Source organism: Dromiciops gliroides, chromosome 3 (genome assembly GCF_019393635.1).
Source record: "Dromiciops gliroides isolate mDroGli1 chromosome 3, mDroGli1.pri, whole genome shotgun sequence".
Taxonomy (NCBI): domain Eukaryota; kingdom Metazoa; phylum Chordata; class Mammalia; order Microbiotheria; family Microbiotheriidae; genus Dromiciops; species Dromiciops gliroides.
In genome coordinates this window covers 549,637,488-549,657,846 of record NC_057863.1, presented here as the reverse complement: position 1 = coordinate 549,657,846, position 20,359 = coordinate 549,637,488, and the positions used below count along the sequence as shown (strand labels likewise).

At 44.9% G+C, this 20,359-nt stretch overlaps 1 protein-coding gene across 1 annotated transcript in view; it reads right to left on the bottom strand.

Moving 5' to 3' along the window:
• MYO7A (myosin VIIA) overlaps positions 1-20,359 on the bottom strand; it is a 185,590-nt gene that overhangs the window by 69,189 nt on the left and 96,042 nt on the right. The window contains 10 exon segments of the mRNA XM_043994596.1: positions 36-125; positions 1,104-1,280; positions 2,886-3,089; positions 3,705-3,914; positions 5,471-5,578; positions 8,108-8,326; positions 9,535-9,619; positions 10,688-10,782; positions 14,773-14,865; positions 17,434-17,592. Coding sequence (XP_043850531.1) covers positions 36-125; positions 1,104-1,280; positions 2,886-3,089; positions 3,705-3,914; positions 5,471-5,578; positions 8,108-8,326; positions 9,535-9,619; positions 10,688-10,782; positions 14,773-14,865; positions 17,434-17,592 — 1,440 coding nt within the window.

The window sequence follows — 20,359 nt, the reverse complement described above, 5'->3', positions numbered from 1 at the left end:
ATTTTGAATCTGAGCAGAACATAAGCTGCCCTCACCTCCTCTGTCAACTTTGATTTTTTCTTCAGCGTCAGGTGGACCAGTTTGTGTCTCACGCTGCTCTTCTTGAGACCATCTGAGTGTCCACCCTAAAATGGGGAAGAAGATTTGGTTCAGAGGATCCACCTGAAACAAGCTATTGGCATAAGGTAGTTGTTGAAAGGGAAAGAATCGGGGCTTGAGAAGGAGAAAGCGGGAGTGTTGAAGGTCCTGCCTCTGCAACTGACTCACTGTGTGACCCTGGGCAAATCATTGCTTGAGAAATTCCAGTGGTTCCCTGCTATCCCTAAAATAAAATGGAGACTCCTCAGCTTGGCCTTCCAAGCCCTGAACGATCTGAATCGGGTGCAGTGTGTGACTGTCTCGTGTGTATTTTCTGTTTCAGCCAAAATTGGCCTAACTGCTTCTCCCAGAGGAAAGGGAGTTAAACTGTCCAAAATTAAACATGACATCCCTCCTGGGATAGAATAAAACTATGTTTCATGTCCCAAACTCCACCCTACCATACCCGGCCTGGCAGAGGCAGGAAAGATGGAAAATAATTTAGAGTGCCCAGGGAAAGTGGCTTTTATCTGAACCAAAAAAACCCCATCCCCCCTACTTTAAATTTCTGATTTGTAATGGGTAGAAATAGTTCTGGCCCAGTACTCCTTGAGAAAGTAGGAGAGCAAGGAAGAGAGTTACAAACCATAGATGCCCTCCTCCTTCTCCCCACAAAGGTGGAAATGGAGACTCTTTGGCTGGGTTGGGGCATCTCCTTATCAATCTATATACATCTGCCTGTTACACATAGGCCTTTGTTACAAACGTATGGCCTTGTACAAATTAGGAGGCAATGAACTATTGAAGAAATAATAATAAAGGATAGTGATTTGAAGCTTACAAAGTCTTTCTCAAATATCTCGTGGGTCCTCACAGCAACCGCAAGAGTCAGAAAGGACCAGTGCTGTCATTAATGCCTTTTTATAGATGAGACAATTGATCAGTAAAGAAAGGAAGTGATTTACTGTGGAGGTGGCAGAATGGATCCCAGGGTTGGGGTGGGATGGGGTGGGGGGGTGGCTTACCTCACCCTCGCCCTGAAGGGCCTGCAGCTCCCTCTTGTATGTCTTCTTGCCCAACGTCTCATAGATCTTGGTCATCACAGGGATCTTCTCACTGCCATCACTCATTGCCGTATGGTACTTGGGCTCAGGAAGGTCTCCCATGAACCGAAGGATGGTGATCCACACGGCTAGTGCTGCCTGTGAACCCAGCATTAAGATAACTCCTCTATAACAATGATTTAGCCTCAGATTGATACAATGCTTTATATTTACAAATTATTATTAATGGAGGAGATTGAGGCAGTGTGACCCAATGGACAGAGCACTTGACGTAGACTTAGGAAGATCTGTGTTTTTGTGACTAATGTGGAAATATGTTTAACATGATAGCACACTTATAACCTATATCAGATTGCTTGCTGTCTTGGGGAGGGGGGAGGGAAGGGGAAAAATTTGGGGACTCAAAATCTTCTAAAAATGAATGTTGAAGACTATCTTTAACATGTAATTGGGAAAAAATAAAATACTATTAAGGAAGACCTGTGTTCAAATCCTACCTCATACACTTATTAGCTATGTTTGCCCCTGGGTAAGTAACGAAATTTCTTATGACTCAGGTGACTAATTTCTAAAACGAGAGGACTGGACTTAATGGCTTCAAAGATCCCTTCTAGTTCTTAGCCTATGATTTGTTCCTTATAGAACCTTTGTTGAGGGAAACAGGAAAGGGATTATTATTTCCATCTTCAGGAACGGGACCATCGAGGCCGAGAGGAGGAATGTGATTTAGCAACATCATATGGGTCATATTGCCATGATCAGAATTTAGGTGTCTGATGAGATTGTAGCATACTTTATCTAGCTCTACAGAATAATATAGCCGGTCTATGAAAAGGAAGGAAGGAATGAAGCATAGAAACAAGCATTTGTGAAGCGCTTATTATGCACCACATGGGGCAGCTAGGCGGTGCAGTGGATAGAGCATCAGGCCTGGAGTCAGGAAGACCTGAGTTCAAATCTGGCCTCAGACATTTACTAGCCATGTGACTTGGGCAAGTCACTTAACCCCATTTGCCTCTGTTTCTTCATGGCAAACCACTCCAGTATCTCTGCCAAGAAAACCCCAAATGGGGTCATGAAGAGACTGACACGACTGAACCCCCTCTTAGCTTCCTTCCTTTGCTTCTTTCTAGACTTTGCTCACATCTCTTTGGCTGCTCCTATTCCACCCCTCATATGACCTTCATATACTCCGTGTACCCACACATTTGTGTCTTCTCTCCTCTTCTAGGGTGGGACTATCTTGAGAGCAGACGCTGGGTTTGGGGGGTTGTTTTTATCATTGCTGTTCTTTGTAATCCAGAGCTTACTTAGCACAGTGCTTGGCACACAGTACGCTTGGCTGACCAACACCAGCTTCTTTGACCTCTGCTGCCCCTGCATTCTCATCACTTTGCTAGAAGGTGCTTACGCTGGTCTAGGGACATGTTTACCTTGGTCTTCGGGCAGCACCTTTGGGTACATGCTGGCCCCCAGAGGTCCTAAGTGTCACTGGTCTAGCCAGAAGGAGAAATAAAAGGACTTTGGATCCACCCAGCCCATCCCCCTTATTCTAGGGAAGGAGAAACTGAGGTCAGTAGGGGTTAAGCGGCTTGTCCTACCTAGTGGAGCTAGAATTCCAACCTAGGTCTCCTGCCCAATGCTCCCTTCAGCACATCATCCTACTGGCTGTCTCTGTGTTTAAATGACTCTCTCTTCCCCTTGACCTTGGCTCTTGCCCCTCTGACCCCCTTGTGGCCTCACCAGCTGGTCTCCTTCATCATCATGATACAGCAAAGGCTGCTTGAGGGGCCTCCGTGTGTAGGTATGTGTGGTTGTGCCCTGGAAGTAGGTGGCTGCAAACTTGGCAAACTTGTACTCAGAGAGGTCCTCCTCTTCCTCATCTGGGAGGGGCAGGGCCGAATCCAGGTCGTCTTCCACCATGTATTTCTTACATCGCTCTAGGTCCTGGGGAAGGGATGGTGGATTGGTTCAGAGGCTGAGAGTCAGGTTGGGTAGGGAGGTAGTGGAGGAGAGGGAATCTAAAGGCCTCCATCCCTGGGATTCATGCAGAAGTCAAGCCTGGACACAGAACCATAGATTGTTGGGGCTGGGGTAATGTCAGAGATGGAAGGGGCCTTTGAACACAGAATGTTAGGACATAGAATGTCAGAGCTGGGAGAAATCTTAGAACACAAAATGTCAGAGCTAGAAGGGAATAGAATATTAGAACTTAAAGGGGGGGTTCTGAGCAATCATCTAGTCTAACCCCATCATGCAAATTAGGAAATTGATTCCCAGAGAGGAGAACTGACTTGCTCAAAGTTACACTAAGTGAGTAGTTAAGGAAGGATCTGAACCCAGATCCTCTTACTCCAAATTCAAAACTCTTTCTTCTTGGTCACAATAGACCTTCCCCTGGAAGCTGCTGAAGCTCACTGGCTCTGGTCACTTGACTGCCTAGAACTTGGTCAGTCTGTTGCTTCCTAGCCCAGTGCTGCACCCTTTCCACCTACCAGACAGAGGGGCTGGTGGGAGATCATGGAGATTCCCTCTGGGGCCATCCCCTCCCCGTGGAAGTACCTCGAAACCAGTGGGTGCTTGGCCCTCCTGTCCTGGCAGCGATGATGTCGTTCCCAGGAAGCCAAACATTTTATCAACCATGTCTGAGTCATTGACAGGCTCATTTCGGGCTCTCTCCATCTTATCTAGGAGTTCCTTTTTCCTCCGGGCCTCTTCTTTCTCCTTCACTTCCCTCTCTGCATCTTCCCGAGCCAGCTGAGCCAGGCGCACCTACGAGCAGGATGGAGATGGAAGGGCATCATTCTCTGTAGTTATGACTGATCAACTCTACCTACACAGGCAGTCCACAAGCATGTTATTAGGTGCTATGTGCCAGTCACTGTGTAAGTTCAAGAGATACAAAGAAAGGTAAAGACACAGGCCTTGCCTTCAAGAAGCTCACATTCTAATAAGAGAAACAGATTAGATAGATAGATAGATAGATAGATAGATAGATGGATGGATGGATGGATATATGATAGATTAATAGACAGATAGATGGATAGATTAAGAGATAGACTGATAGATTAATAGACAGATTAGTAGATAGAGATATAACATTATATCTTGTGTATGTGTATATATATACATACACACACATAAACACATATACACACACACGAGCTATAATATGATGTAAATGGTAAATGGAAGGCAATCAGAGAGACAGCAGAGAGTGTCCAGGAAGGGTCTCCTGTAGAAGGTGGGATTTGAACAGAATCTTGAAGGAATCTAGGTTATCCAGAAGGTGGGTATGAGAAGGGAGAACATTGAAGACATGGAACAAAGCCGGTCCACAACCAATCACAAGTCACCCAAACATCAGAGGGCAAAGCCAGGGCTACCATATCTTGCCCCCAACAAGTCCTGGTCAGATCCCATCTGAAATGCAGTGTTCTTATCCGGGTGTCACATCTTAGGAAGAATAAGGAGAAACTGGAGGAGGCCCAGAGGAGGACACTTGGAATCAATCAACTGATCAACAAGCATTGATCTAGCACTACTCTGTGCCAGGCACTGTGCCAGGTATGAGATGGTAAAGGGCCAATACCACGCCACACGAGGAGTGCTTAAAGGAACCGGGGGTGTTTAGTATGGAGAAGGGAAGAGCTAGGGGGAGAAGCCGTGACATCCAGCTTCAAGTATCTGAAGGATTATCATTTGTTCTCCTTGGCCCCAGCAGATAAAACATGATGATAGTGATAAAAAGGCCAATTCTGACTTGATACAAGATTTTCAATAAGCACCATCCCCAGGTGAAGCTGGCCTCATGGAAGGTTTCCCGCAGGGCTGTGTGGCCATTTGTCAGTGACGTCACAGAGGAGATTCTTGTTCAAGCGTGGCTTGGGCCAGAAGCCTTATCAAGTCTTCTTCCGGCTCTGAGATGTGGGGATTCTGTGATGTCCCACAGCACAATCACTGACTGGTGCAATCACTTAGGCTCGTAGGATCTGAGTTTTAGAGCTAGAGCAGACCTTACAGTCAAACCTACTTGTTTTATAGATGAGAAAAAGCTAAGTGACTGCGGGTCACACAGCTAGTAGAAGGCACAGCCAAATTTCAAACCCCAAACCTTCACACCAGCTGCCACCTGAACTCACTTTGGTCTGCTGAGAGATCTGTCCCTATGGTGCCCCCAACAACCTACCAGGCTGCTCCCCTTCTGCTGGACTTCCTCGGTGCCCAACAACACCATTCCTGCAAACTTAGTAAACCCCAGAGCAGAGAGGAGAGAGCAGGCCTGGCCCCTCTGGCCCTTGGATCCTGGGCCTTTCCCATTTGCTTACCTGGTGTTTCTTTTCCGCCTCTTCCTTGGCCTTCTTCGCACTCATCTCTTTTTTCAGTTTCTCCTCCTCTGCCAGCCGCAATTTCTCAGCTTCTAAACGACGGAGATACTGGGGGGGGGGGGAGGAGTGAGGGAGAGATTTTAAAACAGAGCAGACAGTGGAAAACTATGGTCCTCAGAAGGCTTTGGATGATAGGACTTTGAGTTGGAAGGGACCTTAGAGCTCATCTGGGCCAACATTTTTACTTTGAAGCTGGGGAAACTGAGGCCCACCCAGAGAGGTTAAAGTGATCTGCCTGGGGTCACAGGTAGCAAGCAACTGATTCAAGATTTGAACCCAGGTTCTCTGACTCCAGATATTCTTTCCAGGATAGCACATTAGCTTTGATTACATGTGTATATGTGTGTGTATGTGTGTGTGTGTGTGTGTATAATTGTCACTGGGGCCAGAAGTATTGAATTCAAACCTCAATTTGGCTGTTTATAAGCTATATAATTGTATAAGACATTTCACCATCTGAGTCTTAGTTTTTTCATCTGTCAAACTGAAATAATACTAACACTAATACTACTGTCCTTACAGAATCACTAGGAAAAAAGTATTTGGTAAATCTTAAAGCACTATAGAAATGTTGGCTATTATTATAATTATTATTACTTCAAGTTTTTTATACCGCCTGAAACACTTTAGATCAGAAATTCTTAAGCTGAGGTCTGTGAACTTAAGCTCACAGATATTAATTAATATTAATTAGTATATAAATATCAATATTGATTAATTTAATAATTATAATTTATTATTGATTATTAGTTTAATATATATTTTAGTTCATATTAACAATTAATGTTTAAATATTAAGTTCACAGACCCCAGTTAAGATTATTTCTATTTATATAGTATATGTTATATATAATATGTTAATATTAAATATGTTGAAAACCTATTTTATATATTTCAGTATAATTGCTTTTATTTGTAATCCTATGAATTTTTTATGCATTTAAAAACATTATTGTAAGAAGCAGGCTGCTTGAGGGATCCACCACACAAAGCAGGTTGAGTTCCTGCTTTAGATGTTTCAAAATCCCTGTCTTCTCATTCCATCCTCCCAGCAACATTTGACAGATTGAAAAGCTGAGGTTTCTGTGTAAGCGACTTCTCCTTGAGGTCATATGGCAAGCAGGTGAGCCCAGATAATGCCACCCTGCATAAATGTTCTCCTTGGCAGACAGACCATGTCTGGGTTTTGCTGATCTCCCTCCCCTTTCTTTTGCTCCTCTTCCCTTCATTCCATAACTGAGAGAAATGAAATAAAGTCTCCCACCAGAAAAATGCTATTATCTCAGAAAATGAGACAGGGAGGGTGTCTGGGTAAGAAAGGAGGATTGCAGAAAGGGGACCTCTTGCAGGTGCCTAAAAGTAGATATAGAAGAGAATTTCAAGGCTAGTAGTCTAAGTAGTCCAAGTGTGCCAAAGGTTAAAGCTAGTTTGTATTGTGCTTGCTTAATTAGCTTATGCATATTAATTGCCAACACCCCAAAGGCAGAGACTGTCACCATTTTCAAACATGTGATGTATATAACGGGAGGGGGGGCATGTGAAGGGGAAACACATAGAGATATTTCGGGAAGATTGTACACCTCGAGTCCTCAACCGATGAGATGAAGAGGGGAAAGAACTTTGCCACAGGATTAGCATGTGGCAAAGTGCGATGCTTTTCTTTATAGTGCGTGCCCATTCTTGCAAGAATGTAATAAAGCCTTCATATATTCACCAAAAAGGGAAAGTCCAGTATTTTTATTTCTGACAATAACCAAGAGATCCTAAGGGGGTGAAACTGTGCTGCAAAGCCTATACTGGAGGCCTGGACTGGCCTGCCAAGGACAGAAGGGAATGGTGTCTTGGGAAGAGATGATGGATGAGACAAATTGTCATCTCCCAGAGTCCAGCTGCACCTTCTCCAGGGCTCTTCCTGCCTGACCTCCTCCATGTTGTCCTCCCCATCTCTCCCAATCTTTAGTGGGGCAATGCCAAGTTTCTCTGTGACCCCTGCTTTCCACCCTGGCTGGCTTGACTAGGCATGCCTTCCTATTTACTGAGGGCCCATTTCCCCTCAGGTGGGTTCTTTTTTAGGTGCCCATAATCACAGGTACCTCTTGCTGGCAGGAGGCAGGGCTTGGCCAATATTGAGGGTGCATCTGGCCCTGCCTTGGTCCTCGAGGGAGGTGGGGAGAACATGGAGTTCAGAGAGTCCATAGAACCTTAGAGCTGGGATAAAGAGCCTAGTTTGTGCTTCTAGAACACCTTAAAGGTATTCTGCAGGCATGCCCCCAAGCATCCTCAGATGATACATGGGAGGAATTCAATTCACAGAATGATGGAATATCAGGGCTGGAAGGGGATTTAGAAGATAAAATGTCAGAGCTGGAAGGAGCTACCGAATGTGGACTATTATATGTGGAAGCGGCCTTAGAACATGGAATGATAGAACACAGAATGTTAAGAGCTGGAAAGAACGCCCCTGAGTCTAAACCCCAAGGAACCAGCCCTAGGTCTACCGCCCTGCTGATCCAGGCCAAGGGGGAGTGGGGGGCTGGGGAGGGGGTTGGTGCTCAGGCTCTCCCATTCCCAACTCACCTCTGCCTTCAGGCGCCTGTGGAGTCTGCGGGCTATCATGCCCCTCGCATAGGCCTGCACGGTCAGCACGGCCCAGAGCCGGTGTCGGAAGGCTCTGCGTACCAGGTAGCCCCGACACCTGGCCTGGAAGTCAATGATCCGCCTTCGGGCCAATCGGTACTGCTTGTGGAGCTTCCTGGAGCGGTACAAGGCCTGGAGCCGCAGGAAGCCAATCCTCATCTGCAACCAAAGTGGGATGCCACCCTTCAGGGCCTCCTCCTCCAGGCAGCTTCGCCGTATCAAGGCCTCCAGGCCGGCTTGCTCCCAGCAACCCTAGAGCTTCCAGCAGTTCTCTGGAGACCCTAGATACTTTATCCCAATTGTCTGTTGCATGCATTTGTAGGGTGTCCATTTTGCATCCCTTCCCCCAGGGCAGGGGCTTGTTTTTCCCTCCTTAACAGGAGGGGCCATGTGGCCCACCTCAAACAAGGGGCCCCCTGTGGGCAGAGCCCACATGTCTCTTCAGCCTGTATGCTCCCCAAGGGCAGGGTCAATGCCTCACCTTCTGGCAGAGAGTCCCCGAGAGCAGGGACAGTGCCCGCTCAGACCAAGACTGCCTTTTCTCAGTAGGGAGTGTTTCTAACACAGCTACTCCCTGGGGGCAGGGGCTGTGTCTGCCCCTTCAGACCGGGGGGTACAAAGAGTCCACTCCCTTTAGCTTCCCACACTGCCCAGTTCATAGTGGTTAAGTAATGAGTCTTTCTGCCTAATGAACAAACAAAACAACAGTCTCCACAATAGTTTCTCCAAAGTGTATCTAATTAATTATCTTCAAAGGGATATCACAGAATTTTCCAAAAATCCTACAAAGAAAATTTCTTTTCTATGCCCCTCATCCATAGTAAGTGTTAGATTAATACTTGCTAAATGATTAGGGGGAAATGCATCTAAGATAGAAGGGACTTTAAGGATCTTTTAGTTAATCCAAACCTTTCGTTTTACAGAATAGGAAACTGAGGACAAAGAGAGAATTACTTTGGCTCTTCCCCTGACTCCCAGGCTGGGGAATCGGTCCATTTTACCATCCTTTTAAGAGAAAGGGATAACCCCAAAAATAAAACAACTAAAAAAAAGTTGAGCATTAGTGCATCTGGGTTCCTTGAATGCAAATCATAGTGTCATAGATCCTGATAAGGAAACTGAGACCCAGGGAAGTTGTGACATGCCCAGGGTCCCATGGGCAATAGGTGACAGAGGCAGGATTTGAACCCAACCCCCTTGGCTCTAGAGTTGGTGTTCTTGTGACCATACCACTTAGCCAAGCTTGCTTTCTTCTGGAAATGGTCCACTTTGTCTATTCGTCATGGAAAGCAGCACAGTGGCTGGTGATTGATTGAGGGGTTCAAAGGCCTCCGTGTAACCCAGGCAGGCCTGTGAGATGCACTTACCGCCCCGTAGTTCCTCCTGCAGTTGTGCCCCCGCCAGTGCCTCTGAATGAGTGTCGCAGCATTCTTCAGCTTCAGGTAATTAGACCTAAAAACCATCGGCACCAGCATCAGCGTCCTCAACAGACACCAGTAAGGCACTTGACAGTTTATCAAGAGCTCCTCTCACATCAACTGTGGGAATTAGGTGCTTAATTTAGGGATTATTATCCCCATTTTGCAGAGGAGGAAGTGACTTGCCCAGGGTCACACAACAGCTCAGGAACATGATTGGGATTCTGATTCACTTCTGACACAGAGGAGGCCAGGGCTCTATCTACTATGATACTGGATGCCTGTAAAGCAAATCTAGCTCCTCCATTAGATCTGCAAATAACCTTGGGAGGGAGGCAGGCCAGGGGTTATTTCCCCCTCTTTACAAAAATAGAAATTGATGCCCAAGGGAGTGGAAGAACCTTGGCTAAGATCAAATGGAGAGTTAAATCTTAGCATGGCTCAGGGCTAGAGCCCAAATCCAGAGCCCTGACTCCACTGGCTGGCCTGGGCAGAAATACTGGGCTCTCCCTTCCCCATGGCCAAGAATGGATGAACAATTTCTTCTTATTCTTATTATTATTATTGTGAATGAAAAACACTGTCTTTTCTTCTCAAAGATAACCATCAGATGGGATACATACATTACATGCAGGGGTACCATGATGAAGATATTGTGTCTGTGTTTTTGACATGAGCTCACACGTATCCCAAGACACATGACTGTGTGTGTCCAGTATTATATGATCATGGGAATGTATGTGAATGTGCAACTTGTGGATGTGAATTCATGTATGTGCAAGTACAAAAATGCTTGTAAACATATATGGAAGCTATGGATTTGTCAACTCACTATATATGTAGGTTCATGTATGTGCAAACTCATGTCTATGGGTAAATCATTCACACACTTGCACATAGACATTAGGTGCATGTGTGTCACTATATGTGTGTGTCCGTTCAATCTCTAGTACAGTGTCATGTGGTATGGGGTGATTATATGCATGTTAATGAATTAGTGTTTATGCATATATGTATATGTCTTCCTGTCTGTGTATATTTATGTGTAGGCTAGAGTTTGTATGTGTGTACATGTGCATGTATGTGAACAGTTCCAAAATACCTGTCTTTAAATCCTCGGATGACCTTCTGAAGGAGGATGACTCGGTCAGTGATAGCTTTGTCCCTCTCAATCTCAAGGAGCATGTCATGGTGATCCTGGGGAAAAAACCCACTCTCAATCATTCGGAGAAAAAAGGGTTCTGAGCCCCAAGGGATCCACGAGCATCCAAGAGGTCTCTTACTAAACAGCCTTTTGGTCTGTCCCATCACAGACTCCAAGCTCCCAAGGCCAAGGCCATCGTATCTCTCCTTAGAGTCAGTGCTCTTGTGATGGTATCGATTGTTCTCCTGGTTCTGCTCACTTCACTCTGCATCAGTTCATACGAGCCTTTCCAAGCTTCTCTGAAACCATTCCCTTCATTATTTCTTGTACCTCAGTGGTGTTTCATTACATTGATACACCATGATTTATTTTGCTTGACTATGTGTATTTGTTACTGGAGTCTGTCCTTCTTTTAAATGAGGGAGAGTGGTAGGGAGAGGAAACAAATGTTTGTTAACTCAAAAATCATGGCCCTCACAAAGTCCCTTTAAACTGGGTAGTTGTGAGCCCTTTATGAAGTCAAACTTCTCCCAGAGGCAGGAGTCGCCTATGGCAGCCAGAAACCACTTCAAGAGCTGGGCCAGAACCAAATTGTCATATAACTCACTGGCACCGTCTTACAAGAATGGGGCCATTCTTCTTTTCCTCTTTCCCCATCCTTCTGTGTCCCAGGCAAGTTTATTTTAAGATTAATCTCATTTATTTCTGTTATGAAAGACCGTAACAGACCTTGAAACACTATGTAAATCTGTCATCATCCTAAGCAGTGATAATGACAGATTTACATAGTGCTTTGAAGTTTGTTATGATCATTTACAATAATAATCATTACTATTTCTATGACTTACATAGCACATTCCCCCCAAATAGCTCTGTAGGTGGCTAGAGCAAGTATTGTTAGGCCCATTTTTGCAGATGAAGAAACTGAGGCTCGGATGAGGAAAGTGATTTGCTTCAGATCCACAATCTAGTGAATGTCAGAGTAGGACCTGACTCCCTGTTTCCCTTGGTCCCTCTTCCACATGCGCTGCCTTTTACCATGCCTTGTTGTGAAGGGAGGCTTTTCTGCGTGCACGTGAGTGACTTTCCATGCTTCCTGTCACACTAGCCCTAGTCTTCCCCTCCGTAACCTCTCCTGTTCCCCGTTTCCTGCTCAGGCAGCTGGCTGAGCCAGATAACACCTGCCAGTTAGCCAGTGGGGCTAAGAGGGACATCAGAAACACACGCTGAGAAATATGCAGGGACACGTGGGTATGGCTGACTGGAGAAGAAGGCTGAGCTGAGCATGTCCAAGCATAGCCTGGGCTAGCTGACAGCCACTGAGGAACTAGATCTTCTCTGCTCTTGGGAGAGTAGAAGCGAGAGAGACTCTGCTGCAAAGTCAAGTTAGTGCTGACGCCCTAGTTACAGACTCATTGACTGAACAAATGGCCAGAGACCATTAGAACATAGGCTCTCAAATCAGAAAAGGACTTTAGAAAATAAGCATAGAATGTCAGAGGTAGAAGGGGTCTTTGAACACAGAATGCCCAAGCTGGGCATAGGCACTGGGGAAAACAGCATTGCTGTAAGTGTTTTGAGGTCCAAACAACTCTAAATAACCTCTGAGTTTTTTTGTGGGGCAATGAGGGTTAAGTGACTTGCCCAGGGTCACACAGCTAGTAAGTATAAAGTGTCTGAGGCCAGATTTAAAATCAGGTCCTTCTGAATCCATGGCCAGTGCTTTATCCACTATACCACCTAGCTGCCTTGAACTTTTAAAAAAATGGTAAAGTGTGGGTATGTGCGTATATAAATGATTGTTGCAAAAAAAATGGCAAAATATTGATGTTTTCAATGCTTGCATTGAAATTGAAATCCTTGGATTGTATTATGTTGTGTAATAATAGACATTTATATGGGAGTTCCGTGCCTTAAGATTTGGACTATTTAATGGACATTATTAACAGATTAATTTGCTAGGCTGGACCTACTCAATGTTCTAAGGGGTATCCACTATGTTTTGTTCTGTAAATCAGGGCTTCTTAAACTTTTTTCCACTTGCAATTGACCCCCTTTCACCTGAGAAATTTTTACATATAGGCATATAAAATAGGTATACATAACCTTTTACTGTTGCCAAATTTTTTGCACCCCCCACATTCAGTTATGTGACCCCCTATGGGGTCACAACCCACAGTTTAAGAAGCTAGGCTGTAAATAAAGCAGGATTTTAAAAATATATTTTATTTTTCACCATTTCTGAGTTTAAAGCATTTGGTCACTTTTCCTTTGGGCTTCAAGAGGGAAAGTTGTATGGATAACCCCATCGAGCAGGTGGAAAAAACTGAACAGGTACAGAGGAAGACAGAAGGCATTCTTTTTTTTTTTTTGGTGAGGCAATTGGGGTTAAGTGACTTGCCCAGGGTCACACAGCTAGTAAGTGTTAAGTGTCTGAGGCCAGATTTGAACTCAGGTCCTCCTGACTCCAGGGCTGGTGTTCTATCCACTGTACCATCTAGCTGCCCCGACAGAAGGCATTCTTGGTATGGGGAGCAGCATGGGCAAAGGTAAGGAAGGTGGAAAGGGCAAGGTAGGTCCATTTAAAGCCCATGGTTCCAGGCAGAGGTAAGATGGAGGAGTCCATACCAAGACCCATATGAATTCTTCCAACATTACCCTCAAAACAACTTTAAAATAAAGCCTAAAATAATTTTTGGAGTGGCAGAGCAAACAAAGCTCTGAAACAAACATTTTCCTAGCCTAAGACAACTTAGCCTGTCCTCAGGAGAGGTCTATAACACTGGGGTTGGTGCAGCCCCCAAGTGCAGGAGCACCAGTCAGTGGTGGGCCTCGGAGGTAGGTGCAAAAGCACCAGCAGCAGCAGCAACTTCAGGAGCTCTCAGGCCAGATATGGTAAGGGAGTCAGACATCTGGTCAGAAAGAGATTACAGGGGTCCCTTTGCTGGCACTGGGGGCAGCTGGTGCTGATTGGCAACTCTATTATTTTTTTCTTTTTGGTAAGGCAATTGGGGTTAAGTGACTTGCCCAGGGTCACACAGCTAGTAAGTGAGGCTGGATTTGAACTCAGGTCCTCCTGAATCCAGGGCCCATGCTCTACTCACTGCGCCACCTAGCTGCCCCTGGCAACTCTATTATATAAGCAGTTCTGGGTCACAGTCTCAGGATGGAGAGGAGCCCTTGTGGTCAATCACAAGGGAGCAGGGCCCTGGTTATTGTTTCAGGGCCAAGAGGAGCGCTAGCATTCGAGTCTACTCTGATCTGTACAATGGGTCTAAGACAGTTCCAAAGAACTCATGATGAAAAATGCGCTCTAACTCCAGAGAGAGAACTGATGAATTCTCATTGCAAATTGAAGTATAATTTTCTCATTTTATTTTTTTGCTTTGTTTTACAATATGGCTAATATGGAAATATGTTCTAAGTGATTTCACATGTATAATAAATAGCACATTGTTTGCCGTATCAGTGCTAGGGATAGGAGGTAGGGTGAGAATCTGGAAGTCAAAATTTTAAAAGAAAAGAATGTTAAAAATAAATAAATAATGAAAGAATTAAATATTTTTAAAAAGAAAGTATAGGGGCAGCTAGGTGGCGCGGTGGATAGAGCACCGGCCCTGGAGTCAGGAGTACCTGAGTTCAAATCCAGCCTCAGACACTTAACACTTACTAGCTGTGTGACTCTGGGCAAGTCACTTAACCCCAATTGCCTCACTAAAAAAAAAAAAAGGAAAAAAAAGAAAGTATAGAATGAGCTTGGAGACAGAAAGTAATCTGGTCCTGTTTGTGGAATTCCTTCGGGGGCAGCTAGGTGGTGCAGTGGATAGAGCACTGGCCCTGGATTTAGGAGGACCTGAGTTCAAATCTGGCCTCAGACACTTAACACTTACTAGCTGTGTGACCCTGGGCAAGTCACTTAATCCCAATTGCCTCACCAAAAAAAAAAAAAGAAAAAAAAAGTAATTCCTTCCCCCACTCCAGACAGTGACCTCTTGACCCTTGGCTTGCCCTCAATTACCATCAATGATGTGGTCATACTTTACCTTCAGAAAGATCTTAGTTTTGCCAATCTGCCAGTCATCATGTTTCCCTAGTACGACCTCAGCAATGCGTTGGCAGGTGCCCCGAAGATCTTCCTGGAGAAGGGAGAGTGTTGGAAGGGGAAATAAAGTTAGTGTGGTTTGACTTGTTCTTGATGAGTCCATTCTACATTCTCAGGGCCCTCCCAGCTCTGATATGCTCTAAGGTTCCTTTCATCTCTAGCATTCTATCTTCCAAGTTTTCTATCCTTCCATCTCTTAACATTCTATGGGTTAAGCCCCTTTCCAACTCTGACATTCTGTGTTCTAAGGTCCCTCCCAGCTCTGACATTCTGTGTTCTAAGGTCCCTCCCAGCTCTGACATTCTGTGTTCTAAGGCCCCTCCCAGCTCTGACATTCTGTGTTCTAAGGCCCCTCCCAGCTTTGACAATCTACATGGTAGGGCCCCCAAGCTTGGTCCTAAAGGAATAGAGAACTTTCACCAGATACAAATGAGGAAGTAGTACATTCTACATATTGATACCCTCATCCCTTGAGGCTCGGCCGTAGGTAGCTCCTGGCCTGTCATCTATTTTTCAGTCATTGTTCATTTCTAGTGCCTCTTAGCCTTCCACCCACTGCCCAACCTCTAAAAGCACAAGTTCTCTTACAAACCACCAGATAAATGCCCTGTCCTTAGAAACCCAGCCTTATCTTCCACCTTAGCTCCAAAATAAAATTGTGCATGACATCTCAAGTGCTCTCAGAGATCTTCAAAGTGCCACCGCTTTGAATCACTTTGATGCCATCACCTCCTCCCAACAACCTCATGAAATGGGCCAGACACGGCTTATCCTAATCTCCGTTTGAAAGATGATAAAACTGAGGCCCAGAAAGGGGAGAATGACATGTCCATGGCCACTTAACAAATTAGAGCCAGAACCAGCACTGGAAGCCAGGTTTGCTGACTCTATGGACCTGGGGGTTCTTTTCCCTACCCCAAGGTTCCTCCTCTGACCTGGGTTCAAATCCAAGCTTATCCACTCCTTTGTAAATAAGAGGATTGGCCTAGATGACCTCTCAGGTCTCTCCTGACTCTAAATCCATGATTTCAAATCTGGCCTCAGACACTTAACACGTACTACCTGTGTGACCCTGGGCAAGTCACTTAACCCCAATTGCCTCACTAAAAAAAAAAAAAAAAAAAAAAAAAGTAAGTGACTACTATGTATCAGGTGCTGTGCTAAGTGTTGGGGTTACATAAAAAGGCAAAGCCAGACCCTGCCCTCAAGGAATTTATAATCTAATGGGGAGACAACAGGCAAACAAATATATAGAGAAGCTACATACAGGATGAATAAGAGATAATTAATAGAGGGAAAGTACTAGAATTAAGAGGGGTTGGGACAGGTTTCCAGTAAAAGATGGGGTTTTAGATGGGACTTAAAGGAGGTCAGAGAGGTCAGTAGTTGGAGCAGAGGAGGGAGAGGTTCTAGGCATTGGGGACAACCAGAGAAAACTCTTGGAGCTGAGATATGGAGTGTCTTGTTTGGGGAACAGTCAGGCGGCCAGTGTCACCAGATTGAAGAGTATGTGTTAGGGAGCAAGGTATAAGAAGACTAGAAAGATGGGAGAGGACTGGATTAGGAAAGGTTTTGAATGCCAAAGAGAAGATTTTGCTTTTATTTCTGGAGATGATAGGGAGCCACTGAGAGTACATTAAGTAGGAAAGTAACATGGTTGGTCCTGTGTTTTCCTAACAATCAAACACAGAAAGTAAACTGGTGCTATTTGTGGAATTCCTCCCCCGCCCCCCACTCCAGAATAAAAGTGACCACACAAAAGCTCATACAATTCAAGGGATTCAAAACCAGATGAGACCTGACTCACAGTAGAAAGGGCTACTTGGGTAGGGGAAAAGGTGATGAGCTTCCTGATTGGGCTGGTATTCAAGCATCCCTTGCACTTAGCATAGTGCCTAGAAGATAATACCATGTTTGCTGACTGATTCTCAGCCTGTCACTTAAAGCCCTCCATAACTGGACTCCAACCTACCTCTCCAGGTTTCGCTTACACTTCTCTCCCTCATATAGTCTACATTCCATCTGAACTGGGGGACTAGCTGGCCCCATCTCATCCTGCCCTCTCTGACTCTGTGTCTCTGGATATTTGTGCTGCCCTTCTCTCAGGCCTGGAACAAAGCCCCTCCTCATGCCTTCTCCCCAGGTCTAAATTGAGTGATAAGGCTTCCATGCAACCTTCCCTGAATTCCTCAGAGGATAGAGTTTACTCCTTCAACAGATTTCCACAGAGGACTTTGTCTGGATTTCTCCTTGTCAGTATCCCCTTTATGCTTCTATCTGTGTATATGCTATACTCCTTCCCTGTACTAGATTGTAAACTCCTTGAGGTGAGGGGCTATGTTGTTTTCTCCTTTTGTACCCTCAAGACTGAATATAGGGCCCTGGCAGAAATAACATTTGGTGAATTTGATTGAATGGCTTCCCACCGGCCTTTGGGCCCCTATGTTCATCCCCAGGCCCTGTCTCAGCCTTACCCTTTCCCCTCCCTACCCTGTTTTGGTAGCAGCCTCCCAGAAACTCCAGAACCTGGCCCATTCTTCATGCCCTGGACAAAGATCCCCCCAAATGTCTGGGGACTGCTGCACAGCATGCCGGGCTATACCTGCTTGTAAGCTGGCTTCACTCCAGGCATAAGCACACGGTAACGCTCCACAAACTCCACAAAGGTGTAGCGGATAGGGTAGCCGGCCCTGCGGATCCTTATGGTTTCCATCATCCCAGAATATCTCAGCTGGCGCACACAAAGGTGCCGGTCAAAGAGCTGGATGGGCAAACAGGAGAAGTGAGGAATAGCTCTCCCCCTAGGCCTCTGCCTATCTTCCTCCTCCAATTAGACAGAGCACTATAGAAGGAGGAGGAGGGGGAAGGGGAAGGGAAAGGGAAAGAAGGAAGAGGAGGAAGAGGAGGAGGAGAAGGAGGAGAAGGAGAAGAAGGAGGAGAAGGAGAAGGAGAAGAAGAAGAATCCAGGATTTGGAGCCAGAAGGCCTGTGTAGTAATCTCAGTTCAGCCTCTTACTAATTGTAACTTCAGGCCAACTGAGGTAATTTTTCTGATAAAGAGACCAAGGCCAAGAAAAATTAAGTGATTTATCCAAGGTCTCATATGTAATAAGTTACAAGGCTGAGATTCAAACCCAAGTCCTCGGGCAGCTAGGTGGCACAGTGGATAAAGCACCAGCCCTGGATTCAGGAGGACCTGAGTTCAAATCCGGCCTCAGACACTTGACACTTACTAGCTGTGTGACCCTGGGCAAGTCACTTAACCCTCATTGCCTGGCAAAAACAAAAACAAAACAAACCCAAGTCCTCTGATCCAAAATCTAGTATTTATAGGATTATAGCTTCAGAGCTGAAAAGGCCTTTACTAGTCATCTACTCCAATCCTCTTATTTTACAAATAAGGAAACTGAGGCCCAGAGTGATTAAGCAACCTTGTCCAAAGTCACACAGGTATTATAAGTAGGTAGGGGAGCCAGGATTTCCACCCTGGTCCTCAGGTTCCACGTGGAGCACTCATGCCCCAACCTACACTGACAGTGAAATGCCAAACATGAAAAGCTTTGTCGTTTTTTCTTTCTTTTTTTTTCTTTTCTTTTTTTTTAAGTGAGGCAACTGGGGTTAGGTGACTTGCCCAGGGTCACACAGCTAGTAAGTGTTAAGTGTCTGAGGCCGGATTTGAACTCAGGTACTCCTGACTCCAGGGCCGGTGCTCTATCCACTGCACCACCTAGCTGCCCCAGCTTTGTCATTTTTAAAGCAGCTTATAATTATGACCTCTTATGGTTCCTAAGCAGTAGGAACCTGAAGTTAAGACCAGCAGCTCTCTTCACCTCATTGCTGAGAAAAAGGGAAGGAGTTTTCCTTTACCCTGCATGCAGCCCCAAGCTAGGAGAGAGCACTTCTCAGTTAAAATGCAGGTGCCTGCCCAAAAAGGAAGTATTCCCTTCTCAGGACCAAGAGAGGGCAAGGTTCTCTGGGAGCAATGGGCATGCCAATGCCCCACTCCCATCTGGTATTCCTGCAGTTTTCATCAAGCATAGTCCTCCAACCCATCATCCCCACAACAAACAATTTCACTGGTATAGGAAACTGAATCAAAAAAAATTAAGTGCCAACTATGTGCCAGGCACTGTGCTAATAAGGAAATACAAAAAGAGGCAAAAGACAGTCCTTGTCCTCAAGGAGCTTACAATCAATAAACATTTATTAGGTGCCTATTCTGTTCTAGAGGCATTGTGATAAGTACTGGAGATATAAAAAGAAGCAAAAGATGCTCCCTGCCCTCAAGGAGCTTATAATTAATTAATCAGTAAACATTTATTAAGTGCCTACTTTGTTCTAGAGGCATTGTGATAAGTGTTGGAGATAGAAAAAGCAAAAGACAGTCCCTGCCCTCAAGGAGCTTATAATTAATTAATCGATAAACATTTAATAAAGTGCCTACTATGTGCCAGGAACTATGCTGAATACTGGAGATACAAAAAGAAGCAAAAATTAGTCCCTGCCCTCAAAGAGTTCACAGTCTAATGAGGAAGACAAATATGTAAACAAATATACACAAACTAAGATATATACAGGATACATAGGAGATATTTAACTGAAGGAAGACACTAGAAATAAGGAGGGGTTGGAAAAGCCATCATATAAAAGACACACTGGGAAGCAAGTTGGCACTAGTAATAGTAGTAATAATCATGTCTCTCATTTCTACAGAGCTTTATTATCTCTTATCACAATAAGCCCTGAAGGCAGAATAAGGTTTGTAAAGCATTTTACAAATAATTTCATTTTATCCTCATAACAACCCTGGGAGGTGCTATTATCCTCATTTCACAGATGAGGAAATTGAGACATACAAGAAGTTAAGTGACTTGCCTAGGGTCATACACCTAGTAAGTGACTGAGGCTGGATTCGAACTCAGTTCTTGCTGAGATTACTGAAGTCACAGTTCCTTTCCCTCTCAGAGCTCCAGTTATCTTCCTATTCAGCTCTATTGTGTGAAGGGGTTGGGGTGCCGGGTGATGTGTGTGATAGAATCTATACTCCCTGCTCTGAAGTAAACACATCCTCTGTTCCTCAAACAAGACTGTCCATCTACAAATTCAGGCATTTTTTCTGGCCATCCCCATGCCTGGAATGCTCTCCCTCCTCATCTCCACCTCCTGACCTCCCTTGCTTCCTTTTTGTCCCAACTAAAACCCTTCTTTTACAGGAAGATCTTATTTCTAGTGCCTTCCCTCTGTTAATTATTTCCTATTTATCCTGTAGAGAGCTTGCTTTGTATATATTTGTTTACATGACGTCTCTTCCATAAGACTGTAAGCTCTTTGAGGGCAAGGACTGTCATTTGTCTCTTTTTGTATCCAGCACTTTTTTTTGTGCCAAGTGGATAGAGTGCCAGACTTGGAATCAGGAAGATCTGAGTTCAAATCTAGTCTCAGACACTAGCTGTGTGACCCTGGGCAAGTCAATTAACCCTATTTGCCTCAGTTTCCTCATCTGTAAAATGAGCTGGAGGAGGAAATAGC